The sequence below is a fragment of the Neurospora tetraspora genome, assembly GCF_033439725.1.
Source record: "Neurospora tetraspora strain CBS 560.94 chromosome Unknown B0H65scaffold_8, whole genome shotgun sequence".
In the NCBI taxonomy this organism is placed as follows: domain Eukaryota; kingdom Fungi; phylum Ascomycota; class Sordariomycetes; order Sordariales; family Sordariaceae; genus Neurospora; species Neurospora tetraspora.
The window spans coordinates 1,936,820-1,961,982 of NW_026944390.1; the positions used below are offsets into that span (position 1 = coordinate 1,936,820).

At 54.2% G+C, this 25,163-nt stretch overlaps 7 protein-coding genes across 7 annotated transcripts; 4 read left to right on the plus strand and 3 right to left on the minus strand.

Moving 5' to 3' along the window:
* Positions 1–233: 233 nt before the first annotated feature.
* Positions 234–3,872, plus strand: B0H65DRAFT_582163 (uncharacterized protein; the record flags this gene model as incomplete). The annotated part of the gene is made up of 5 exons (XM_062830842.1): positions 234–413; positions 510–813; positions 877–1,516; positions 1,555–2,599; positions 2,634–3,872. The coding sequence occupies 5 exons, from the start codon at positions 234–236 to the stop codon at positions 3,393–3,395; spliced, it is 2,931 nt and encodes a 976-aa protein (XP_062677782.1). The 3' UTR covers positions 3,396–3,872.
* A 500-nt stretch (positions 3,873–4,372) lies between these two features.
* B0H65DRAFT_478574 (putative 3-isopropylmalate dehydratase) lies at positions 4,373–7,708 on the plus strand. The gene is made up of 3 exons (XM_062827489.1): positions 4,373–4,988; positions 5,084–5,158; positions 5,223–7,708. Exons 1-3 carry the CDS (start codon positions 4,857–4,859, stop codon positions 7,356–7,358), a joined length of 2,343 nt encoding a protein of 780 aa, XP_062677783.1. The 5' UTR covers positions 4,373–4,856; the 3' UTR covers positions 7,359–7,708.
* Positions 7,709–10,172, minus strand: B0H65DRAFT_478576 (uncharacterized protein). Its single transcript, XM_062827490.1, has 2 exons — positions 9,459–10,172; positions 7,709–9,386 (listed from the first exon to the last, which is right to left on the minus strand). Exons 1-2 carry the CDS (start codon positions 9,720–9,722, stop codon positions 8,109–8,111), a joined length of 1,542 nt encoding a protein of 513 aa, XP_062677784.1. The 5' UTR covers positions 9,723–10,172; the 3' UTR covers positions 7,709–8,108.
* B0H65DRAFT_319010 (ATPase, V1 complex, subunit F) lies at positions 9,987–11,201 on the plus strand. The gene is made up of 4 exons (XM_062823390.1): positions 9,987–10,473; positions 10,531–10,566; positions 10,632–10,769; positions 10,862–11,201. Exons 1-4 carry the CDS (start codon positions 10,414–10,416, stop codon positions 11,000–11,002), a joined length of 375 nt encoding a protein of 124 aa, XP_062677785.1. The 5' UTR covers positions 9,987–10,413; the 3' UTR covers positions 11,003–11,201.
* On the minus strand, positions 11,085–12,210 carry B0H65DRAFT_319025 (putative phosphatidylglycerol/phosphatidylinositol transfer protein). Its single transcript, XM_062823391.1, has 3 exons — positions 11,930–12,210; positions 11,644–11,860; positions 11,085–11,561 (listed from the first exon to the last, which is right to left on the minus strand). The coding sequence occupies exons 1-3, from the start codon at positions 12,130–12,132 to the stop codon at positions 11,448–11,450; spliced, it is 534 nt and encodes a 177-aa protein (XP_062677786.1). The 5' UTR covers positions 12,133–12,210; the 3' UTR covers positions 11,085–11,447.
* A 4,513-nt stretch (positions 12,211–16,723) lies between these two features.
* B0H65DRAFT_434250 (uncharacterized protein) lies at positions 16,724–19,623 on the plus strand (the record flags this gene model as incomplete). Its single annotated transcript, XM_062825118.1, has 2 exons — positions 16,724–19,519; positions 19,597–19,623. 2 exons carry the CDS (start codon positions 16,724–16,726, stop codon positions 19,621–19,623), a joined length of 2,823 nt encoding a protein of 940 aa, XP_062677787.1.
* A 2,670-nt stretch (positions 19,624–22,293) lies between these two features.
* On the minus strand, positions 22,294–25,163 carry B0H65DRAFT_435221 (fungal-specific transcription factor domain-containing protein; the record flags this gene model as incomplete). The annotated part of the gene is made up of 4 exons (XM_062825183.1): positions 22,294–23,823; positions 23,881–24,363; positions 24,557–24,584; positions 24,661–25,163. The coding sequence occupies 4 exons, from the start codon at positions 25,161–25,163 to the stop codon at positions 22,294–22,296; spliced, it is 2,544 nt and encodes an 847-aa protein (XP_062677788.1).

The following is a 25,163-nucleotide window of genomic DNA, read 5'->3' on the forward strand; positions in this document are numbered from 1 at the left end:
CTTTCTCCCCCGTCACTCGCCATCGGTATTATCATCATATCTTTACTTCCGCCCCCAATATCCACTAACATCCAAGCCCACCCGCCAATCTACTGATGCCCTCCACAAAGCTCGGAGACTGCTAGGTTATTGGTAGAGCTCAGTTGTGTTGAGCACACATCTCCGTCCAGAGAATCGTCAGTGCCGAAGAGAATCGTCAGTGCCGAAGAGAATCGTCAGTACTTAGGCAGACCATGGCCTCTCACTCTCACCACAACCACCCATCATCACACTCATGCCAACCACCGCCACTAGGCCTCGACGGCGCTACCCCTTGGCCAGGTCCCATCTACAGACAACCACCAGCCACAGCCTGTCCCCCGCCCCCCTCGCAAATCTGGCCACCGACATCAATCCCATGCGAAGACAGAGATGTCAATCAAGGCAGACGAGATTCGTATTCCAAGCAGCAGCCCGGTAGCACTAGCACTAGCAAGCCGTACCCCCCGGTGGCCCCTACTACCAGAAAGGCAGCGTCAGTGAAAAGTTCGGGATCGTCTTCCAGCCGCGGCGGCCGGAAGAACATCATCGCTGCCTCGGTTAAAGGGTTCTTCCACAGTTTGAGGCCTAGCAATTGTCCTGAGCAGGGCTTCACGCTCCGAAGGCATCATGATCATCATAGTCATGGGCATCAGACGATTGATGAGATCTTGACGGGGGAGAGCCGGCATTACACCCCGAGTACACCGGATACCATTGTGTCAGAAGCTTGGAATATTCCTGTGGCGCTTCCTCGAAGAGCTTCGGGTGTCAGTGGAAAGTCAAGGGTTCAATGTATGTAAACCTGTTCGCCTCGCAAGCCTTGAAGTTGTAACACCAGGACTGACATTAACCAAGCAACCCCTATTCCAGTCAGGAAGATCAAATCCAGGTTGGATACGAGATCGGATGACGGCCCTAATGCCACTCATCACCGGGGCGAAGACGCAATTTCATCGCTTGATGGAACTTGGGCCAACATGAGGGAACGCCGAGTGAAAAGCGGAAATATCCCTACCTTTTCCATGCCATCGCGGAAACCAGTGCCAATCCAAAACCGCAGTTCTCTTCCCATCCCTTCCCAAGCTAATGTAGGCACTGCCAAGTCCCATAACATTATGCCCTCAGTGATGCCGGCCTATAACAAAGCTCGCTCATTGTTCCTAGCAAAGCAAGAAGCCCGGCGCCAGCGCCGCATTTTGAGAGAGGCCGGTGACTACCTCGGAGTGACAGGGGCGAACCCTTATACCGGGATGTTGGACAACATAACCCCCAGAACAAGCATAGACATGACGGAGTTTCGTCGCGGTTTTCCCCAGTCATCGCCCCAGAATGAGAAAAAGGGGCGTGGTACCGGGAAACAGACTAGTCCTCGGCGGCGGTCCAAACTCGGCAAAGAAGCAGAACAGTGGTCCTCCGCGGCGTCTCCAAACTTAAGTCCGATCGTCCAGAGCCAGAGCCCAAGCAACAAGAGTGCAGAACCTGCTCAGGCGGGTCAGTCAGCTACCTCCAGTCACACTTCGAAGTCTTTTTTAGGGATGGGGACAATGGCGGTTATGGTACCGTCAGGAGGAGGCCCGGCTTCAGCGACCTCATACCCGTCGAGAGCGAGGTCTCTCAGGCTACATTTCCATCCATTGATTCCCCGGCGGCTGGGTCCCGGCCCGATGGACACCGGCCCCGTCCAGGGCCAGACTGGGATAAAGAAGCCCTTCTCCAGGATCCCAGTGCCAGATGGCCACCCAGTTTCGCGCAAGATGTTGCCAGGAACCCCCATGACACCCGTTCCCAGCAGCGGCGAGGTCACCTACCCACATTTGGACCTCGCGAACCTGAACCCAGCCCGCCAATGGGCGAACATGCTGATGGAGGATCTGGGTGGCCTGGAGCGCAGCATCCGGGACAGCACCAGAGAAGCCAAGGCATGGGCGAATTCCGTAGCCCAGGACATCAGTGGACTGGGACAGGCGCTCCACCTCCCACAACCCCAATCTGCTTGCATACCCACCATCACCATTACTGGCTGCGAGTCCAGTCCTCGCCGTCAGCTCCCCTCCGCCATAAAGGAAACCTGCCCCGAAGGACCCGAAGCCAAGGCCCCTCGAAAGGCAAGAAAGACGTCGGGGACGAGAGCAGTCAAGAAGGCTCAGAAGACGACAGAATCCGTAATCGTATCGTCGTCACACCAGACATCGTCCCTGTCGCCGAGCGCCATACCCAAGAACGGCTCTTCGACGCCGCTGGATTCCCCTCCCAGCAAGCAACCGAACGTCTCGCCGAAACTCGCAAGACCAGATCTCCATCATCATCACAGCTGGACGGCATCACTGACGGCAGACCGAGTTGCAGAGATGGTGGCAGAAGATGTGGCACAAGCTTCCCAGGACGAGTTACCAAAAGTAGCCAGCGTTATTACATCGTCAACCCAAGAGACAATGCGCACGGAGGACTAGGTGAAAACCTCCCGGCGCGTGTCGACGCCTCGTCCTCAGAAACAGCCGGGTCGGGAGATGCGCAAGACGATGAGAAAGGAAGCGGAAATCCAAGACGTAACAAACGGAAAGAGACTGTCACCACTCAGGTCCACTTATACGCGCCGGCCAAGTCTGGCGAAGTCGAAGAGCTGGTCGGCGCATCAGGGACCGGCCGATATCAAAGCTTTCACGCAGGCGATGGCGCAGGGAGCAGCGCGGGCAGCATTTGTGCAACACGCGGCGGACCAAAGAGCAGGACCGGAAGGGATCCCGGCCACGGGACGGACCATAACTGGAGACACGAAAGTTGGGGTAGAATCAACGGCAGCAGCCAAGAGTGCGATGGAGGCCGAGTTGGGAACAGGCCCGGTAACGTCATTAGCAGAACAAATGAACAAGCGTCACAAGCTGAAGGACAGCGCCGGCCACGGCAGCGGAGACATCGACGGTCGTTCCAGAAGCCAAGAAGCGATGTCAGAACAAGCCAGTGAACCCCAGACGTGCCAAGGGGATGGGGCGGCGGCTAGTGACGATCTGTACCGGCTTTTCCCAGGCTTGGCACTCCCTGTCAGGTATCTGATGGTGGCGGCGGGATCGGGAGGGCAGGGCTTTGAGGTGCCGGTTGGGGTCCGGATCGTGGTGTCGGTAGTGGCTACCTTTGTAGCGCAGTTTGTCTGTGCGTACTGGGCGTTTGTGCGGCCGGTGTTTCATCTCGACTCGCCGCTTCACAAGAGGTACGCACGGGGCCAGGCGACGCTGGGAGACGTGGTGGTTTATATATTTGCGCTGATGTTTGTCTTCTTTGCGGGCGCGGCTGTGGTGTGGATGATCAGGGGCACGGTTCTTGTGTGCCGCCTGGCCAGGGCGATTATCGGAGGATTGGCAATGCTGGCGGGTTTGTGAGTGATCACAATGATACCTAGTTGAGTGTTCTCGGCTGTGGAGACTATGTTTAAATGGGTGGAACGTATGGTATGAGTGTGATTGTAACTTCCCTTTTCAGATTGAAGAGCATGCGGTGCGAGCATGGGGACATTTGACATGGAGAGGATGAAGAAGAAGAAATTGTTGCAGTAGCAGTGTTGTTATCACTATCGAGTATCGCCTATCGCCTTCTCAAACTCCGAAAACATCGTTCAGGAAACACGAGGTTGCTTCGGAGTTTGTTTGTTTGTACAATGGATATTCTTACGTATCAAGTTGCACGAGGAGGATCCGTACCTGAAATGAGGGCGGTGTTGGAAATATTATTTCTTGAAGAAGGTGATGGTGGAGCGGGAACGATCCGTCGTGGGACATCAAGGTACTCGGTGAGAAGTGTACCGAAGACCGGACCTGAGACCTGACAGGAGGTTTTACCTAGCTTGGGAAATATCATTACTCTCAACACAAATGGGTATTGATCATATGATGATCTACAACAATATTGTCTTGCGCATTCTCTCCTGTTCGTATGCCTTCATCGTCGCACCGCCCTCTTCTCCGGAGTCCGGAACCTCGGCTGGCCATGGTTCGGGACTCCATCGTCAGGGAGCCCCGTGTGGCCCCCAAGGCCCCGTAGTCAAGCCGTCGCATGCCGCAGCGTCATGGATCAGGATGGCCGGTCTCGACGTGGCAGCAGTTGCCCGGCCGAGATCGGGAGACCCAATGGCGGCGGTCGAAGTTGTCACAGCGCCTGACAGTGCGTACCTGAGCGGGTGGAACTGGCAAGTGGGAATCTTGCGCGCGGCCAATGGGCATCACCCCTTTAGAAATTCCAGTGGCCACCCGAGCCCACCCCGCATTCCGTGAACCGGAGCTTGATGCTTGCCTTCCGAATATCGGCCGCCCCAGCCCTGCGGTCACTGTCGTCTCTTTGGTTCCGTATGGACGAGATCGAGCCACGAGCGGATCGCCTCAGGCGACCAGGGAAACAGAGAAATTGTTTGTATCTAGATTTGCGAATTGGGGGTCCAACTCTTGAAACGGGGGGAAACTTAAAAGGTCCTTCTTGCCACGGCCGTCTCAGTCTCACCTCCTTTCCCGCTTTTGCTTCCAGTCCAACTTCTCGCTCTCAACTCTCTCCCCAATCTTTCCACATCCCAACTACATACCCTTTCTTATACCCGGGATTATCAAACATCATCATCTTTGTATCTTGTTTATCGAGAACCGAGCCGAGAAGGATAACTGCATCGCCGATATTGGTCGAGACATCAAAGCCAGAGCCGAACCGGAAGCTAGACAACCCCACGCCGGTTTCCCAACCCACGACTTCTCTCCCGTTGTCCCTTGACTGTGCCAACGTTATATACCCCGCCCTCTCTCTCTCCATCTCTCTCCAATCGCCAGCCAGGGGACCACCGCCTTCACATAACCGCCACAATGCCGTCAGCAGAAAGCACCCCCCGCACTCTTTACGACAAGGTCTTCCAGGCCCATATCGTCGACGAGAAGCTCGACGGTACCATTCTCCTCTACATTGACCGCCACTTGGTCCACGAAGTCACCTCTCCTGTAAGTTTGCGCCAAACCCGAAATCTCTTCGAGCCCAATGCCGAGAGAGCTCAAGCTCCGGTTTCGCAGCCCAGTACTGACCCCCTTATCAACAGCAAGCTTTTGAGGGTCTCGAGAACGCCGGACGCCAAGTTCGCAGGCCAGACTGCACCCTCGCTACCACCGATCACGTAAGTTCAATCCCGTCGGCACGTTCCTTCCATGCGCATGTAACTGACGCCAGACCCGCTGTAGAATGTCCCCACCACCTCCAGGAAAACGCTGAAGGATATCGGCAGCTTCATCAAGGAGGATGATTCAAGGACGCAGTGCGTCACCCTCGAGGAGAACGTCAAGAAGTTCGGCATCACATACTTTGGCCTCAGCGACAAGAGGCAAGGTATCGTGCACGTCATCGGCCCCGAGCAGGGCTTCACCCTTCCCGGCACCACTGTCGTCTGCGGTGACTCCCACACTTCCACCCATGGCGCTTTCGGCGCCCTTGCCTTCGGTATCGGTACCTCCGAGGTCGAGCACGTCCTCGCCACCCAGTGCCTCATCACCAAGCGCAGCAAGAACATGAGGGTTCAGGTCGACGGTGAGCTCGCGCCCGGTGTTAGCTCCAAGGATGTGATCCTCCACGTTATCGGCCAGATCGGTACTGCCGGCGGTACTGGTGCCGTCATCGAGTTCTGCGGCTCCGTCATCCGCAGCCTTAGCATGGAGGCTCGCATGTCCATCTGCAACATGTCGATCGAGGGCGGTGCTAGAGCCGGTATGGTCGCTCCCGATGACATTACCTTCGAGTACCTCAAGGGCAGGCCCCTTGCCCCCAAGTACGGATCCGAAGAGTGGGACAAGGCCGTCGCCTACTGGAAGTCTCTCGCCTCCGACCCCGACGCCAAGTACGATATCGATGTCTTCATCGACGGCAAGGATATCATCCCCACCGTCACCTGGGGTACCTCTCCCGAGGACGTCGTCCCCATCACCGGTGTTGTTCCCGACCCCGAGACCTTTGCTACCGAGGGCAAGAAGGTCGCTGGCCGTCGCATGATCGAGTACATGGGTCTCGTCCCCGGCACCCGCATGGAGGACATTGAGGTCGACAAGGTCTTCATCGGCTCCTGCACCAACTCCCGTATCGAGGATCTCCGCGCTGCCGCCCAGGTCGTCAAGGGCAAGAAGATTGCCGCCAACATCAAGCGCGCTCTCATCGTCCCCGGCTCCGGTCTCGTCAAGGACCAGGCCGAGGCCGAGGGTCTCGACAAGATCTTCCAGGAGGCCGGTTTCGAGTGGCGCGAGGCTGGTTGCTCCATGTGCCTCGGCATGAACCCCGACATCCTCTCCCCCAAGGAGCGTTGCGCCTCCACCAGCAACCGCAACTTCGAGGGTCGCCAGGGTGCCCAGGGCCGCACCCACCTGATGTCCCCCGTCATGGCCGCCGCCGCCGCCATCGTCGGCAAGCTCGCTGACGTCCGCAAGCTCACCGAGTACAAGTCCAGCCCCCACGTTGAGGCCGCCGTCACCCCTGAGACCGCCACCGCTACCGCCAAGGCTCACGCCGACGAGAGCATCGAGGAGGACGACACCCAGAAGGACAAGCTCACCGACCAGCCCCAGGACTCTTCTCCCCAGGTCAACACCTCCGTCTCCAAGTCCTCCGCCGGTCTCCCCAAGTTCACTTCGCTCAAGGGCATCGCCGCGCCCATGGAGAAGGCGAACATCGACACGGACGCCATCATCCCCAAGAACTTCCTCAAGACCATCAAGCGCACAGGCCTAGGCTCCGCCCTCTTCTACGAGATGCGCTACAACCCCGACGGCACCGAGAACACCCAATTCGTCCTCAACCGCGAGCCCTACCGCTCCGCCAAGATCATCGTCTGCACCGGCGCCAACTTCGGCTGCGGCTCCTCGCGCGAGCATGCCCCCTGGGCTTTGAACGATTTCGGCGTCAAGTCCGTCATTGCGCCCAGTTTCGCAGACATCTTCTTCAACAACTCTTTCAAGAACGGCATGCTGCCCATCCCGATGAAGGACCAAGCCGCTCTCGAGCGCGTGCACGCCGAGGCTGTTGCGGGACGCGAGATCGAGATCGACCTGCCCAACCAGCTGATCAAGGACGCTGAGGGTAACACCATCTGCGAGTTCGAGGTTGAGGAGTTCAGGAAGCACTGCCTTGTGAACGGACTGGACGATATCGGTCTGACGATGCAGATGGAGGACAAGATTACCGAGTACGAGGCTCGCATGAGCCAGCAGACGCCGTGGTTGGATGGTCGCGCGTACCTCAAGAGGAAGGGACAGGGCGGTAAGTTGGTGGCCAAGGCGGTGCCGGTGCCGAAGACGAATCGGGGGGAGGAGAAGAAGGAGCCGCTTGAGTGGTAAACCTTCACCGTCGAAGGCCTGATGGGGTTAAGAAAAAAAGTTAAAGGGGTTGAAAATGAAAATGAAAAAGGCGCCGCCATAGCAGGAAAGCGGGCGACGCAAAGCGGGTGTTTTAGTTCCTCTTTTTTCATGTCTTGCTTTCATCCAAAACGCTTGATATCACGGTTGCGGGTTTTTGAGTTTATCACGGTCTTGAGTTTAGGCTTGCTTACTTATGGTCTTGGCGGAGTGGACTATCATCAATGACTCCACAACTTTTTTATCAGCTCGAACGGTTTTACATAGTCATGGCGCATATACATAACTGGATGGTCTCTTCTTGTTAACGATGATGATGAATGATGCAAAATTCGTGGTGATGAGTGATCGTGAAAAGATGACTGTGATGACTTGTAAGGAGCGAACATGGACTGGACTTGGGAGAGTTCGGTGACATACATATGTGAGTTGGGAGCTAGCTCGTTTGAAGATAGAAACGCATGTCTAAGCAGATCATAACATTGTGCGATGAGGTAGGTCCGTTTGTGTTTGTACCATCTCCAGAAGAACGCCATTTTATATGCCTTATGAATGTAAGTAAGCATACCATCTTCGACTCCCCGTCATACACGAGCTCGCTTCTTTCTTTGGTAGATGTGAAATCAGAAAAACCCCCCCCAGAACACCGCTTGCAAAGAACTCCAAATGTTGATACATCGTTACATGTCCCTTCCCCGTTCCCCCACTCCCTCTCTCTTCTCAACTTCAATTCTAAACCCTCCTCGTAGGAAACCTCTCATGCGCCCACCTATTCGCCCGCGCATTATTCAACGTCGCCAGCGAATGTTGCTGCATATACGCACTACTATCACCGTCCCCACCATCCCCGCTTGCCACCGACCTCGCCGATGACTTCCTCGGCGACCCCTCACCCGCAGGATAAATCTCGCTCTTCAACGGGCTCGGCTTCACAGGGCTATGTTGCCTAATCAGCCTATCCGCCAAGTCCCTCTGCTCCAGGGCTGCCATCTCGCGGCCGTTGCGGGGCGAAGAAGGCGCGTCGGTGCCTATGCTGGCTGTTCGTTTAAGTGGGGAGTTCATGTGCTGGTAGACGCCGAGGCTGCCGCCTCCTCCTTTAAGTGGGTATGGTGTGGTGCCGGCGTGGGCAACTTGTCTCTTGCTAGGTGTTGGGCGGGCGGTCATCGAGGTTGAGGGGGTGCCGTAGCTGGCACCTTGGCGGAGGGTCGGGGTGCGAGTGCTTGTTGAAGAGGTTACTGATCCGAAGCTAGGTCTACCGGTGATGGGTGTATAGGGTCGTGCGGCGGGCGTCGAAGCGTCGGTTTGCTCTAGCTCTCTCCGCTGCTTGAGGACGCCGTCGGGGTCGAAGTGCTTGGTGTAGTTCGGGTTCGGGTGCGTTTCGAAGCCGCGGCGGATGATGGTCGAAGGGGTGCCGATAGCTACCGATTCTTCTTCCAAAACGTCGTCGACGATCGAGACCTGGGTCGCTACCTCGCGGTAGATCGGGTAGACCCGCGGGTGGACGTACTTGATGTCGTATTCGTGCATGACTTCGCGGTGGATGATGTTCATGTCCTTGGATTGCTGGGTGAAACGGGAGGTCAGGAGGAGCATCTGGGCCGAGAGGAGGAGCTGCAGGACAAGAGCCTTGAAGACGGTCACGCTCGGGCGCGGGTCAAGGGCGGCCAAGGGAAGGAAGAGCATGTAGATGAGGGCGTGACCGGGGCTGAAGAGGCAGAAGATGCGCAGTGTTGCCGGGTACGGGTCCCAAACGGCCACCTCCCATACGTCGCGTGTCTTGTCGGGGTGAGCGCGCGCTTCAGCCGATTCGCCTTTCGCAAAGTTTTGGATGTATCGAAGGGGCGTGGGGGTGGACGGCGATGAATCGACTCGGACGCGGTGCGCGGAAGGGGTTGACGGGCCTTGAGCCTCGACGTTCGCTTCGAATAGTCGGTAGTGGCGCGACCGGGTCATGGTGTAGAAGGCATTGAGGCCAGAGATGGGGATCAGCGTCCAGATGAGGAAGTTAACCTGTCGCATGCAATCAGAAGCTTGTTCACATGCCGTATGGGTGTCTGCCAAAAGTAGTGAAGCCTAACTCACCAATGCCTTCGTAAAGCCGCTGGATGGGGCATCCGAAAAGACATCATCGTCGACAAATCCTCCACCAATGTTGCCGTTCGCCCTCGCAAGTAGGAAGAGGAAATTCGCAATCAGACCGAACCAAGTGCCGAAGGTCGTCGAGTCCCAGTCGAAGCTTTGGATTTCCTCAGAGATCCAGATGTAAAAGTCCATAGGGTTAAGAAAAGCTTGTATCCTCTCGGATAACGGCCGCCGGCGCACCAGGCGACGAGGTGCTGGAGGCATGTTGGATGGTGATGATGACGATAATGTTTGGTGATGAGTTTGCGATAGCGCAGAATCGATGTTTGGGGCCGCTTCCCACTCGGTGGTGTTTTGGTAGAAGATTCGAGAGGATTGTGCGCAATGATGTGACCGGTTTTGCGCAGTCCTTGGTTGTGTGTTGTGTGGTAAATGGGCCCCAGGTTGTGCCCGGATCGGGTTGAAGGTTGGTGAAAGAATGATGATTTCTTTTATTGTTTACTTTGCATTTTGGTTGCTCGGGACGCGGATCGGGAAGTGGAAGCTCTCCCTCCCAAAATGACCCCGGTCGCAACCGAGAATTTAGGGAGCCCCATCCATCTCAGTGGAGTTTTTCAGAACCTGGCATGCTGGAAAGAGGGGTGGGTTTGGCTGTGATAGTGGAGCCGTCTTAGCGTTGTTGACTGCGAGTGGGGCCCGGTTGGATCCAGTGCGGTTGGTCAGAGCTCCAGTCCGTCCCGTCATCCTGGAGTACCTGGATGGGACGAGGACAGCCGACGTCGACATCAATCTGTCTGGCGATACGACCGCAACCGTAACCGCAGGCTGGCCTCGACATTCACTACCGACGAATTGATCGTCCATACCAGAATTTGAGTACAATTATCGCCAGCCACCCAAGTTCCTATTGTCGCATAGCCCTCGTTCCCCCGACCAATACCCGACGAAGCCCATCATGGCGACTTCGCAAGCAGACGCTAAGGACCGTCAGTTCCTGGCCGTGATAGGAGATGAGGTCAGTTTGCCTTTGCGACTGTGTTCACGTGTGTTTTTGGGTCTAATAATCATTTAGGACTCCGTCACCGGACTCCTCCTCGCAGGCATTGGCGTAGGTTCCGCATGGTCCTCGGATGATATGCGGTAGCTGAGTTCTAATGCGCACTCGAAACATAGCACGTTACGGCTCCCCCAGACTCGCAAAAGAACTTTCTTGTGGTGGACAACAAGACGGATAATGCCACTATCGAGGCGACCTTTGAGCGCTTCACGACCGAGAGGAAGGACATTGGTATTGTTTTGATTAACCAACATGTAAGTGCTGGTGGTCTTGGTTGGCTTGTGTGGATAGATGTGTTCTTGTTGGCATTTCTCGTTGAAATGGGTGACTGACGTGGGACACACAGATCGCTGATAGGATACGGCACCGAATCGACACCTACACCGCGGCCTTCCCTACCGTTCTCGAGATCCCGAGCAAAGACCACCCTTACGACCCCGAGAAGGACAGTGTTCTCCGCAGAGTCCGTCGTCTGTTTGGCGAATAAACGTGTTTACCCAGTTTAGCATGGACATAATGAACGGGGAATGGTACGGCATGATGGAAGGAATGGAAGCAGTCAGGTTCATGGGGGGCATAGCGAGATCAATATGCCCATGACATCACAGCAGCGGCGCGCAATGCGGACTCTTTTTGTTGCAAAGGAACTCAGAATACCTATAAAGAAGCAGAACGACGGGAATGTTGCCTCAAAAATGTTTACGCCTAAGGATGCTTCAAAGCAGAAACAGTCTCAGAAAACTACTATACGCAAGAAACTCCAGTACTACCAAAGCAAAACCCATACAAATGCTGCTGCCGTGCAAATGCCATCGTCCGATTCGGTGCCAAAAATAAATCATTAATCCATCATGTGCAGTCTTTCTTCATCCAATGTTTAAACCATGCCATATCCGCTATTAATCGTCAAATCCGCTCCCTCTTTAACCAGATCAGAGATCGTCAAAGAAGCCAAGGCCCTTGCGAGGAAAGATGACGGTAGCGGTCAAGCAGGTGATGTGCTTATCGTCGCTGTTGTAGACATCGGCCTCAACAGTGTACTTGCCCTGCAAACGAGCAAAAACCATCCATGTTAGCGGATATTCCCATCAAAATGTAGTATCGACGGAGGGGGTTGGGCAAACGTACAGGTGGGATCTCCTTGGGCAGGTCAACGTTCTTGGTAATCGAGATTCTGCCCTTCTCAATGGGGCAATCGAGCTCCACGTTCTTCATCTCCTTGCAGAGGTCGGCAGAGGTGTTGATCAGGCGGATGTAGCCGTACTTGACTTGCAAGTTGACGTATGCGCCCTCCTCGATGGCCTCCTTGACGATACCGCTCGCCTCGATTGTCAAGGTCTGACCGCTGTGAGTGGCAGCATGGTTAGCTTGTTGCCTGTAAGAAAGGGGAACGAAGGTTAACAATGGGACATACGCCTCAGGAGGGTTTGGTGTCAAGACGACCTCCTCGATGATGATGATGTCGTCTTTGCGATCGGCCGCAGCGTCGCAGAACCTCAAGGGCGACTTTCCGGGAACATCGAGTTCACCGTTGGTGGAAACGCTGTTCTCGCGGAAAACGCTAAGAGCGGTGGCGCTCGTGGAAAGGAGAGCGATGACAGCTGCGGAAAGCCTCATGGTGATTGATGATGGCGATTCACGGTCGGTGTTCGGTGCGGAGGTGTGTTATGGAGACCCGGAGAGGATGGATGTGACTGGGAAAGCGGGGAATGTACCACCGTCGAGACAGTTGTGTTGAGTTGAAGGATGTCGGCAACAAAGATCTCACGAGTCAAATCGGAATGGCAGTTGTTTACAAAGTTGGATGTAATGATACCTTTGATACCAGGAACGAAAAAGCCACAGCGAACAAGCGGAGGCAGTCAACTGATGGCGAGCGAGATAACTGGCGTTGTGACTGGTGAGGTTGATCCCGGCTACAAGTACATACGGACGCGGCACCACCACCTGCATCAGGAAAGATGGACGGCCTGTGGAGGTCACTGGTTGGCCCAGCCGATGAGCACACTCTCTGCTCTGCGCAGGCCTCTTACAAGTTACAACGGTCGGAGCAAGCGAGAGACGTCATTGGGGCATGACGGCGAATGGCGGGTTCGATTTGCCCCAGCCTGCGGCCAGCCTTCCCCAACTTTCTTTCCTTGTCTTGTTTGGTCTTATCATGTGAGTCGCAGTGGATCCACTTTATGTGCAATTGGACCAATCACCATCGAGTCGCTGCGCCCGCTTCCTGAAGCATCGAGTTCTTGGTTCTCCTGTCGAAGGACCTTCAACTTTCTTTGCTGGGAGCCTGAGAATGACGAGATGTACTACACTCACCGCGGTGAACGACAAACAACGCCCGACTAACGACATCCGTTTGTGTCTTCACGACAAGAAATATTGGCGAGCTTGTAGGAGCCCCTTTAGGGTTATAGTCGGAACTATGGTCGACCATTGTGCTGTTTCGAACATAGCGTTTTCACCAAACATCGATATCAGAGAACGAACCGACTGACTGACCGAAATCGCATACGTGGTACTTCGGGTTCAAACATGGGTTTCCTAGAGTAGGTTTCGGGAGCGTTGGATAGCTTGTTTGTCCCTGCGTGACAACTTTGGCTATGGGGGCAGCTGTGTTGCGATAGTCCTGCCGACGCAGCGATGATCGATACGCCTTTGGAACAAGTTCGATGTCGCCCATGAGATACAGTTTACAGCACAGGTTGGAGTCTTATATCGCGATAACAATGGCCATGCTATCGCGCAAACTGGAAAGCAGACACGCAGCGTATCTCTCTGGCCTCGGGCAAATGTCAGACGCACTGATTCAGGCTGGGCCAGGGATCGTTGATATGTTCCCGGGCGTATCACTGAAACGGGACGGAATGATCGGGACGAGGAGTTTCGCTCAGTCGTTCGGCAGCTTGCAGTCGTCTTTCATCGGTTTCGGGGTTGTTGAGTGAGGTGATTCTGCGATAAGTCAAAGAAGATGGTGGACAGCAATCAAAGCCAGATGACTTTCTACACAGAAGGTGTAAGAGGGAAGAGAAAAGAAAAGAAGAAAAGGCCCAAGGCCAAGCGATTCGTGACGGATGGGTGTGATCAAATGGAGAACGGTAAATAAGATTGCAAGAGTTTCATGCGAAGGCTGCGCCTGGTTGAAGGGTCCCACCGTCCAATGCGATGAGAGAGACATGACAACATCGATGATTGCAGCGCGGGCGAGTAGCAACTGCAGCAACGCCGAAGCATTGCAGTCACACACTTGTCAGGTTAGAAAACCACTTTGTACGAATAAGTACTAGTGTCAACACGGCTCACGGCTTCGATGATTCGCGCAACTCGACACTCACCACCAGCCAGCCAAACAGCCATTTCCCAACACTCAACAGTGCCACCGAGGTGACCTTGTCAGATTGCCAAGGTCGAGGTTGAGCAAGGCGCAGATGGGCGCGCGTAATCCGGAGCTGGCTTCCAGCAAAGAGTGATCGTCGAACGAACATGTAAAGCGTCATGATAATCGTAGAAATCGAAAAAGATTCAAAGGTCGTGGTTATCGAGATCTTTCAGGTTCAGGCATCATGAAATGGAAGATCGCCATGACATTGGCTATTGGACTTTGCTGACTCCTCGGTTGCGGTTGGATGACACCCACCTCGAATCTCCGACGTTCACCACTCATCTTCGTCCTAGGCGAACAATAACTGGGGCGCAGATGCACGCCCCTAAAAACAGGAGTCCACAGTCTTGGGGCTGCTCTCGAAGAAAACGATGAACGCAATCTTTCCAGCTCTTCCAAAAGGCTTCGATCTTTGGGTCTCTCGAGTCTCCCGGTTGTTTGTGGCCCTCTTGCGAAACATCCCCTGCCCCCGCCGCGCGCATGTTCAGATCCAATCCGTCGCTCTTGAACGGATTGTCACCGGCGTCAAGAATGCAAAATATAGAGTAAAAAGTCCACCTGCGGTTTGTATTCCCCACAATACTCGATATAAGACCCCCGAGATACCATGCAAGGCATGTACAGAAGAGTGCTGACATCCAAACCCGCCTTCTTGTTATTGTTGCTTCTGTCAACACTGCCGTGGGCTTTTCCCGTTTCCGGGACACAACCCCGTTTCTGTTGCCTGCTGCGGTTATCTGGCGTTGTGTCAACTTTCATTTGGTTGACTTGCCCATGGCGGATCGATTCCCGCGACTCAGCTCCTGAGCGGTCTTTGGCGCCTCCTAACCCTGGGCCCAAGGGTTGTCCACGCTCTGAGGTTCTGCATCACGTCTGGGCCTCCATTCCGCCTTCGGCCCTCGCGGCGCGCCTTTTGAACGGCTTTCCACCTTGCACAGTCGCACCCCGCCCTCTTTCGCTCCCTTCCCGTAACGCCCTTTCCTTTCAGGTCCCCCTTCGCTTTCCCCTCCTCCTCGTCCCCCTCCACTCTGGCTGGCTGCTCGATCGACAATTCGGCATGCAAACATATCAAAGCTGCATGCTTTTACTTCATCAGTCACAGCACTGACGTTTCTTTCCATTTCCATTTCCAATCCTCCGCTGCCGTGAGCTTAGTGGCTCGGGCCGGACTCTTCGGTTGCGTTCTTTTTCTCCGTTCCTGATATCATATGTTTCGCAAACAGCCAAGCGTCGCCTACAAACAGCCGCTTCCTTGGTTGAAGGCCCCATAGTGGCTGCTGCGAGCCACCAAGGCAGTCTAGAAACACATCGGGGCCGAGGTAGGAAGTGGTTGCGCTAACAATTTCCAAGACCCGCTGGGCAGGGCGAAAAAGACACGCAGCAGCAGTGCAAAACAGCTGAGCGAAACACAAGCTGGATCGCAGAACCAGGAATCCAAGGAAACAAGACCGCCGGCAGCACGTCCACAGTCCACTTGCACCGACCAGCAGCTCCATGTCGCCCGCACCGAGGACACTCACACAACAAGGCCCAAGAACACAAATGGACAATTTCCTTCGATTTGGGGGATGGCCTGTGCCACGAGGGGAATCCCACGGCTGCCGTGGGCTGTGTCGTCTGATTGGCCCGTGCTCCTGCTGAGCACTGCAGCGTCCCTCCAGTCTTGCCCGTCTTGGGGGGGTGGTTACTCTTGACTGCCTCTACACTTGCACAAGAAAGAGCGTGAGAGGGCCACGCATTGGCAGTGGCAGAGGTTGGAGTTCCCCCAGTCCCGGTCGCCGTCCCAGGCAATTCCCATTCCCACTGCCACTAAAGCGAAGGTGCGCAAGCACTCCAGCTGCAATGCTGCGACCGACTGCGACAGGCGGGACTGCGAGTGCAGCCCGCGTTCTTCCCGTCCCCTCTGAGACCCCCAGAGCCAGACACGGGCGGCCCTCTCTGGGTGCGGGCAGTGGACAGAGCGATTGCAACCAGCACGCCAGCGCCAGCGCCAGCCCAGAGTCAGACCTGAGAGTGCAGGACTGAGAGGGCAGAGGTCCCAGAGTGCGGGTGGGCCCCCCTCTCCCTCGCTCGCGCACCCGCACTTTCACTTCTCTTCTCATTCTCACTCGAATCCCGTTCCTCCCCTTCAAACTCTTCCTCTCTTTCTTTGATCCGCTTTTTCTTGCCCCCCCTTCGCCTCGGACACCTTACCTATTCATCTCTCGCAACAGTCTTGATCAGGTTTCTACTGTATCACTCTCGGCCGACTTTCCATTTTCGCGCACACGACTCTGCCCGGCCGACCTTGCCTTTCTTTGTTCCTCGAGGCGCAATCTATTCTCTTCTCGACAAATCCACCTCCTCGTCGTCGTCGTCGTCATCCACCACTGCGTTCCTCCTCGCTTTTGGTTTTGACGCTCGCCATTCCTCCTGACCAGAAGAACACGATTCACGAGAGCGACCTCAACCTGACGCCCGACCCATTCCTCCTTTGGAGACTTGGTTTCTCAATCTAGGCCTCGACAGTGATTGACGCCGCCCGGGCTCTCACTTCAGATTCTCGATTCGACCTTCTCGCCAGTTCCGACGTGTCCTTCCGCCCGACCGAGCGTTCCGCTGCCGACTCCTAAACCTGGCTAGTCCAAACGACAAACGGGCAATTCCATCGAGGGCTGTCTCCAACGGATGAAAGCCCCGGCTTTCTCGCCATTTCGTGCTCGTCTCTCTGGTCGGAATCAATTGCGTTGGACAGCGCGCCAGCATGCCCTTCGACCCAGAAAGATAATCAGTCAACAATACCCTCCCGATACCCTACCGAAACCGCTGTCCCGAGGTCTTTCATAGATTATGACCGACAAGCTGCCGTCACTGCTGACGCCAATCGCGCCTCCTAGTCGGACTCCATTCTCCGTCTCTTCTGCCGTCCCTGTCCAAGATGGTACACGAGCGCAGGAGAATGCTGAGGAAGAGCCGTACACCATCAGGTGTATCTGCAAATACCCCGACGATGACGGAAACACGATCTACTGCGACCGATGCGATACGTGGCAGCACATAGAATGCTACTATCCAAACAACTCTGAGGATGCTCTCCGCAATCCAGACTTTGCACACTTCTGTGTCGATTGCAAGCCAAGGCCCTTGGATCGAGAACGAGCCAAAGAGAACCAGAGGCGCAAGCTTACTACAGGTGTCACTGAAGGAATGACAGACAAGAAGAGCAAGCGTCCTCTCTCAAAGAGCCACAAGAAGAAACCGAAACCGAGCGACCTGCCCTTGACTGGTCAGCACTCTAAAGCCGAAAAGCATGCCAGCACCCAGGACAATCATCCGCCTCCACCAAAGAAATCGAAAAGCTCGCACAAGTCCAGTCAATCGATTAGCTCACAAGCTGCGAAAGGCAGTCCACAATTCGGCAGCACCAAGTCCAACCATGCTCACCCTCCTAGTCCTGCGGCGACGCCACCTGACTTGCCTGCCGACTTTGAGATACATACCTATGCCCCTGCGTTGCTATCCGGCTCCAGCGACCGAGGCGTCGAGATTGTGCACACCAATAGTTTCGCCAGCCTCCAGGTGTCGAACGCCATCTCGGATTGGCTACGAGACCACAACAAACTCCAGAAAGAGACGGGCTGGGCCTACGCTGATATTTTCCAACCTCTACCCCCAAACATTGATCAGCTGAAAAGGCCAGTGGATATTGAGCTTTCACGCAAGACCCTCGGTCAAGGCACCGTCGCTTCATGGAAATGCCTCAAAGCGCCATCGGGTATTGCTCATAACGTCCCTCTTGTGGAACTGAATGGGCAGATCGGTATTCAGAGCAGTTATTGCGCAGATCCCGATAGCCGCTGGCAAGAGCTGACCTCCCCGCTTCCTTATGTCTTCTTCCATCCCATGCTGCCCATTTACATCGACACCAGGAAAGAAGGATCCCAAGCTCGCTATATCCGACGAAGCTGCAGGCCTAATGCCATGCTCGAAACGTATCTTTCGGACGGCTATGAGCTTCACTTCTGGCTTGTAACAGACAGGCAGGTCTCAGCTAAGGAAGAGATCACACTGCCCTGGGACTTCCGGTTCCCCAATGAGAACAAGTCACGGATGCTCCGGGTTTTGGGGCTCAGCGACGAAGACACTTCTGCCCACGCCGAGTCTTCTGTTGACGATGGGGAATATCAGGCACTTACAAGCTGGCTGCATAACATCCTCTCCGAATATGGAGGCTGTGCGTGCAACCTTGGATCGGAATGTGCATTTGCTCGGTTCCATCGGAATCATCTGGGCAAATCACAGGCGCCAGCAAACCCACCAAAGACCAAGAAGCGAAAAAGCAAAACGCAAAGTTTGTCCGCCACCGGCACAGGACCAGCAACCGACAGTCGAGCAGCTAGTGAAGGCCACCTTGAGGATGCTCCCGAGAATGATCGCCGATCATCAGTGTCTGGCTCAGCACGGAGCAAGCCTCCAAGCCGAGACCTCACCCCCACGGCCCGCCAGGGATCATTCGACACTCTTGGGATATTGACAGAGCCGACCGATCGGGACAAGCGTAAAGTTTCCATGATCGAAGAGACCTTCCGCCGGATAGAATTGCAACAACCCACAAAAAAGCGGAAAGCACGCGGCTCTATTGCGGCTACTGATTCGGCTACTACCTCCAAGAAAGGTAGCAAAAGCAGCGCTGCAACCCAGACGACAAATGCGACGAATGGAGCCGACGAGCGCCACTGCCACTTTGCTGATGGTGAAACAGCAACTACCAGCAAAGCAACATCGCCAGCAGCAAGTGCGAAATCTGGTCGAGTCACTAAATCGAAGAAAACCAGTTCTAGGAAAGGATCTGTTGCCGTCGTTTCTCATCCTGTTCCTGCGCAGCCAGTCCGTTTGCCGTCTCGCCCAAAATATGCCGACGCTGCTACTCAAACAAACCCCGACACCGAGGCCAACCCCGCACCCTCGCCGGCGCGGCCGAAGAGGAAGTTAGTTTCGGTGACGATGCGCATCGTGCAGCATCATCGTTGGCTGCAAGAGCAGCGTCGCCAGCAACGATTGCTTAATCAGGCGGCTGCTCCTGTCCCAATGGAGGTGGACAGTCCAAAGGAAAACAAGACTGCAGCCCCAGTTCTTGGTTCGGTTCAGGATAAAGCTTCGGAACCCAGTGCACCAGCCAAGGCGGCCACAAGTGATGTCGAAATGCCCGACGCGCCCACCGTATCAGCGAGTCATCCGAAGGCCGCTCAGAGTTCTTCTGTCGTCACTGCTCCAAAGAGCAAACCCGTGGATCTGAAGGTTCCAATGCCACCTGTTCCGCCCTTTCCAAGCTCAACCTCTTTGGCCTCGACCTCCGCCACTCCTTTATCTGCAGGGACCTCGGTGGCTCAGTCACCATTTTCCGTTACTGGCCTGCCAAGTCCCTTCGGGCCGCCGTCTGTCAACGGTCTGACTGCGAACCCAAGCCCAATAAAGAAGAAGTTGAGCTTGAGTGACTATACCAAAAGCAGGATGAACAAGGCTGCGGCAGCTCGCCCATCGGTTAGCGCGCCCTCTCTGAAGCCCATTCCTGCTTTGGACGAGCCAAAGTCGACCACTAATGACGACAACGGTGGAGCTGCCTCAGGCTCCCCAACCACGGAGAAGGTGGCTGATACGACTGGCTCGACCACCACCGCTTTGACCTTGGCAACTGCAAGCAGCTCTGTGTAAAAAGTATATAGACTAGGGTCTTCCCGTGTATGGATTAATGGCGGAGGTATGTTTCGAATTATTTTCTGTTAGCGGCTTCTTATCGGTGTCCTCTCTGGGTTGAGAGATGAGTTTGAGAACTCCGGCATTTGAGAGAAGCAGCCAGGTCGCTGTTAGGTCTGGTCGATTGCGATATAAAGTTTTATCCTACCTTACGTTTCTTCACAAAATGGGTCTGGCGGCTGGTGATATAATCAACGTGGCGTTTGGGGGTATTTTCTTTCCTGGTCCGGAAACTGGGTTTCGCGGGACGGCTTCAAACAAGCCTGGGATCCCCGTACTGGTTGGGAGGTTTGTGACACTGGGTCAGGTTGGGTTCACAGCGGTTGGTCTTCCATGATATGGGTTAGCTGGCTGGTTTTCGGGGGGGTTTTTATTTGATTTTATTTTGCCTGCTATGCGTGCGAGGAAAGACAAATGAAAGAGGAAGAGAAAGATGAAATGATCAAAAAGGGGAATGCACAACACCACAACATCACTGGAATTCTTGGTCAAAATCATTGGATGGGTATATCAAAGGACTCGGTTCCCCCCCTTTTTTCCTGCCCAATCTTGAACTTTGTTCTCATTTTTCTTTCCCTCTCTTTCAATCCCCCTCTTCTTTTTATGATGACCAATGGATGGATGGATGGATGGATGGATCAACGGCTTTTTTATCTACGCTACTACGCTACTCATGCAATTAGTGATAACGCTTCGCCAAGGCAGCTGAGGCACTCATTTGAATCTTCGAAGAAATGTTCAAAGAAGTTTACGATACCTTTGCTGTACTATTTTGCTTCTGTAGTTGAGAGGGTTGCACGTGTCTTGATCTAACATTGTTGTTGTTAGGGCTGATACTTCACTCTCACGTCTTGTTGCTCTTTCGCTATGTAGGTAGATAACGGAGCTGGAGTTTTATAGGAACAGAAAAGGGAGGTTTGGTTGATGTACATGCTTTCAGTTGCTAGGACAGACAGCAATGATCACAGCTTGTAGCTTCATCTCCCACGTAGTCTACCTAGTTCATAATGTAGATCTCTGGCACCAATCAACTCACAAGTGCTCAAATCACTCAGACACTCACTCACCGCTGACGCTGCAGACAAGAGAAGCGATGACACGAACCACTACTGTGCACGGATGAATACCTTACCTCATCTACCTACCAGGAAAGACATATGCTCGTTTCAGTCTGAGACTCGACTCTGATGCCAAATCAACAACACAACCGTAACATCTTTCAGAACCATTCACTCACTGCAGACACAGCACCCCCCCTCCAAGATACTTACTTAAAAATTTTCTGGTGACTTGAAAATGCTGCTTGCTGGATGTCTCGAGATAGATAGCAGTGTGTTGCCAGCCAGCCAGCCAGCCAGCCTTATTCAATGGAAGCGAGGCAAGGCGAGGCGAGGCGAGGCGAGGTACACTTACTTCGTTCTGTTCTGTTCTGTTCTGTTCGTATAGTAAGTAGTAGTGAATATTGAATCCATCCTGAATTTACAGTTTCGTTCAGCAAGACACCTTTTCTCTCTTTCTCCTTGACATGAAAGTGCATGTACGAAGAAGACCGTGGAATACGATTGACTTCTAATGACACTGAGTGAGGGAAGGAAGACAGACACATACATAGTCAGGATAGTCTGTCTAGCAAAGGATGGATGGATGTGTGTGAATGGATGGTTAGCTTCGAGAAACAGGGGGTGGGGTGTTTTTCCTTCCTGTATTACATATTGCCTACTTTACAGGGCCCTAACTGATCCGAAGTATATGTGTGAACCGTGAACCGTAAAGCGTGAACCGTTACGATCTGCCGAGGAAGTCGGGTTCCCTTCCCGTCCGTCCTCGTCCCGTTCCCACCCCCCGTCCGTCTTCTTCCCGTTGAGGGGGAGGAAAGGGGATAAAGGTCCTCCCTCCCACCATGGTTGAACTCGGCAAATAGTAAGACTCAAGAGTGAATTTGACCTCGACACTTAGTATAGTCCGAATATCTACACATGTACAGAAGAGACAAAAAAAGCAAAAAAAAAATCGTCCCAACTGTGCGCCAAGGAGAAAATGAAAGTGACAACGGCGAAGAATGATGTCGGTACTGTGACGTCCGAACGACTTGCCGACAACAGACCGTTTCGACAAGAGACCGATAAACGACCCGGCCCAAAACAAGAAACATACGAACTATGCAGCTACATACCGACATTGCCAGGCTTTTCTCTCTCTAGCTTGCTAGGTACAGATGCACACGCAGGTACTGACTAACTGACTTCCACTTGCACAAAGCTCACTCCCGCACACACAAGCACACAGCTCACGCACTCATCACCTCAGCTATACATACAGTTCCAGACTCGTATGATGTTGTTATATATCACTCAGAATGTTCTTCCACTGTTCCACACTTGTTGTCCCTCAATTCCTCCCTTTGTATGTTCCGGTTGCCCCTCATAAACACAATGTACCTCATGGTTCCTAATCCCATCGGATAAATACGCCTAGAGCTTGTCTTAACCATCTGCTTCCAACTCTCGAGAGGAGATTCTCAATCAACTAACCGCACTCGACAAACCACACACAACAAACAGCTCGACCTCAACACATCAACACATCCAACCAAACGTATTCCGGGGGTATATCAGGGGTATCTCTCTTCTGAACACAACATCTCACGACACCTCTCCTTGTCTCCCTCACTGATTCCCCGGACCCGGTTGATGAGGGTACTGCATCTGCGCCGAGTAGTTCGGATTGAACCCTCCGAAAGAGCTCAACTGCACCAGATAGTTCCAATCCATCTGCGAAATATCGAGATCCATCGAGCCCGCTGGCGTTGGCGCTGACGGTCCAGCTCCGAACATCTGGCCCATTCCGGTATCGAAGCCTCCGTTTGGCGATCCAAACATCATCGAATCGTTCATCATCATGTTGGCTGAGCCCATTTGCGGTGACGTATCCGTCTGTGACGTTTGCTGCATCTGTTTGGGTGTAGTGTACATGCCCGTCTGCATGCTAACGCCAGGAAGCCCATGAGGGCCTGTCATGCCCGCCATATCAGGAGGCATGGATGCCACGGGCATCATTCCTGGCGGCGTAGCCGAGTTGGGAACGGATTGTCGTGGATCCGATGACATTGACATGCCGCCACCAACAACGCCAACTGGACCACTACCAACTTGCGGAGGACTATTTGGTCGTTTGAACTTGGCTGCCGTATTGCGCATCAGAGTTACTATTTTGGGCGTCTGTAGATGCCGTCCTAGCTGGTTCTGCGCCGCCTCGTGGGCATCCCAGGCCTTAACAAAGAAGCCGCCGAGAGCGATATGCATCGGTGTGCGCAAATTGCTAGTCAAGCCACGCCGTTCCAAGTTCTCGATCATAAGAGTCCAGGCACGCTCGCAGGGCGCACCAGTCGTGCGCGTCCTCAGATCCTGCACAAGGAAAATGTAGGCCGGCAACGGAAAGTTGAGCATGGTGTACCACTTGAATCCTTTCAAAAGCTCATTGCCCTGCAACATGTTGTCATATTCAACCATCAAAACGGCCTGCTCAAAAAGCGCGTCTCGTTCATTGTGGTCCATGATACCCTGGGTGGCTTCGCGACAGAGGAAGTCGATGACTCGGAGTTTGCAGAGCGCTTGCCTTGTCATCAACAGGGTGAAGAAGTGCAGAGGTACCTTGGGGTCGCAATACTTGAGGTAAGCATTTTCCATATACGTGCAAAAACTTTCCAAATCGCGCGGCAGGTTGGTGTTTGCAACGTGGGTAACGACATCTGGTGACGCCGGGGATGGGCTGAAATGCACTCGCGGCTGAGTGACGCGAGTCCCTCCAGGTGTAGTCACGACAGCACGGAGTCCATTAGGCTCCGCGGCAACCGTTAACTCGATCCGGGTGAGGGTGAACAGCATTTCGGTCGGGCCGGGGTACTGAGTCGGGAAGTCCTTTCCGTGGAGGTTGAGATCCGAGTCGTTGATATTCAGGGGGAATCTGCAATCACCGCCGCAGCTCGATAACGCCGTAATGGCCGAACCGGTGATCTCCGCTATTCGCTTGTCCAGAATCACAATCTGCCACCATAGACGTCTTCGTTGCTCCACCTCAAATGGAGGTAACCGAAACTGTTGTCCATCCTTGTGAATGCCTATCCGGGTCGCAATTCTGACGGCGATGCCCATCAAGCAAAACATTGAGCGTGGGTCAACGTATTGGCGGACACAGAGCTAGGAGATGCGGTGTCAGCTAATAACGTCTTACTACGTATTTTGGCGACAACTTACAAGATACAACAGAAAAGCTTGCAAGGTCATGATCTCGTTTGATCTCATAAAGCCAGCATTGACCAGAGCCTGCTGTGTGGCGCCATGATATTTCGCCAAGAGTATGGTCCTGTCTTCCCCAAACTCGGTCTGGACTTCTTCAGCTGTCATCGATGTGACAGCTGCGAAGTAGATGGCAAACATGAGAACCTCCAAAGGCTTGGGGATATTTGCGGGTTTTGCGCCAGCACTTATGATCTGCTTCTGTAGAGAAGAGGTATGGCTGAGTTTTAAGAGAGGGTTGACATTTGTGATGTAGGTTTGCCATAGCTGGAATATTTGGAACGAGGACGGGTGCGAGTTGGTCACGCTGGTTGGAGATCCGCCGACGACGAAAGGGAAGCCATCGTTGTTATCGAACATCGTGTCGTATGCATGATGGAGTGTTGGCCCCTCACAATCCTCATCGGAGGAATCCGCAAGCTCCTCGTCCATGGCTCGAAACTAGGGTAATTGGTTAACATTTTTTGAACAGAGAACTGGCCATAGCCATTCCGTTGGCTGTGGAGTATTTGGAAAAAAAGATATGGAAGGGATCTCATAGGCAAGCTGAGGCACGCAAGTCCAATACTGAGGAATGCCAACATATGGAATGGTGATGATGAGTATGGATGGATGGTGGGTCGACCAAGCTTACCTCCTTGTTATATGGAAACCACTTTTGCCTGAGTGAAGCAAGGGCAAGAAGTTAGCCTGGTGTGGGGGGGTTCAGCAGTGAAAGATTACATGGGAAGGACTAACTTGTCATATCCCTGATCGCTAGGCGAGACATGATCTGCGGCACTCGAAGGGGATGTCTTGAGCCCGCTGAGGTCCTGCTCCAGGTCGGCAACATCGTCGATGGAATCCGAGGTTTTGAGGTCGTGGGCAATGGGCTCAAAGTTGACGCCGTGCTGCGAGAGGAGGGATTCATATTTCTTGAGGCGGTCGATGAGGTCCCGCTCATGCGGCTTCTTCTTGCGGCGCCTAGGCGGCTGGGGCGGGACGACGCGACACTCGACACCGGCCTTGACGCAGTTGGCACAGGGTTTCTGCTTGTCGCAACGGACCTTGCGCTGCTGACAAAGGACGCATGAATGGCCTCGCGTCAACTTCATCACCGAGGGTTCAGGGACGGCCTGAAGGGAGTGGACGCCGACGGGATGCCTCTGCTCCGACGACGACGAGGAGGGCGGCAACGGGGGTTGCGGGTGCTGGTGGAGGTAGTCATGCCGCTGGTCCGGCGGCGTAAGCTCCGAAGCCAT

What these genes read in the sequence shown, in the direction of transcription:
- B0H65DRAFT_478574 (XM_062827489.1), top strand. Translation starts at nt 4,857, where the DNA reads ATGCCGTCAGCAGAAAGCACCCCCCGCACTCTTTACGACAAGGTCTTC. An exon ending in TCCACGAAGTCACCTCTCCT is followed by an intron (nt 4,989 to 5,083) that starts GTAAGTTTGCGC and finishes CCTTATCAACAG; the next exon opens with CAAGCTTTTGAGGGTCTCGA. An exon ending in CCCTCGCTACCACCGATCAC is followed by an intron (nt 5,159 to 5,222) that starts GTAAGTTCAATC and finishes GACCCGCTGTAG; the next exon opens with AATGTCCCCACCACCTCCAG.
- B0H65DRAFT_478576 (XM_062827490.1), bottom strand. Translation starts at nt 9,722, where the DNA reads ATGCCTCCAGCACCTCGTCGCCTGGTGCGCCGGCGGCCGTTATCCGAG. An exon ending in GCGGCTTTACGAAGGCATTG is followed by an intron (nt 9,387 to 9,458) that starts GTGAGTTAGGCT and finishes TGCATGCGACAG; the next exon opens with GTTAACTTCCTCATCTGGAC.
- B0H65DRAFT_319010 (XM_062823390.1), top strand. Translation starts at nt 10,414, where the DNA reads ATGGCGACTTCGCAAGCAGACGCTAAGGACCGTCAGTTCCTGGCCGTG. An exon ending in TCCTCCTCGCAGGCATTGGC is followed by an intron (nt 10,567 to 10,631) that starts GTAGGTTCCGCA and finishes CTCGAAACATAG; the next exon opens with CACGTTACGGCTCCCCCAGA. An exon ending in TTGTTTTGATTAACCAACAT is followed by an intron (nt 10,770 to 10,861) that starts GTAAGTGCTGGT and finishes TGGGACACACAG; the next exon opens with ATCGCTGATAGGATACGGCA.
- B0H65DRAFT_319025 (XM_062823391.1), bottom strand. Translation starts at nt 12,132, where the DNA reads ATGAGGCTTTCCGCAGCTGTCATCGCTCTCCTTTCCACGAGCGCCACC. An exon ending in ACACCAAACCCTCCTGAGGC is followed by an intron (nt 11,861 to 11,929) that starts GTATGTCCCATT and finishes TGCCACTCACAG; the next exon opens with CGGTCAGACCTTGACAATCG. An exon ending in TGCCCAAGGAGATCCCACCT is followed by an intron (nt 11,562 to 11,643) that starts GTACGTTTGCCC and finishes GCTCGTTTGCAG; the next exon opens with GGCAAGTACACTGTTGAGGC.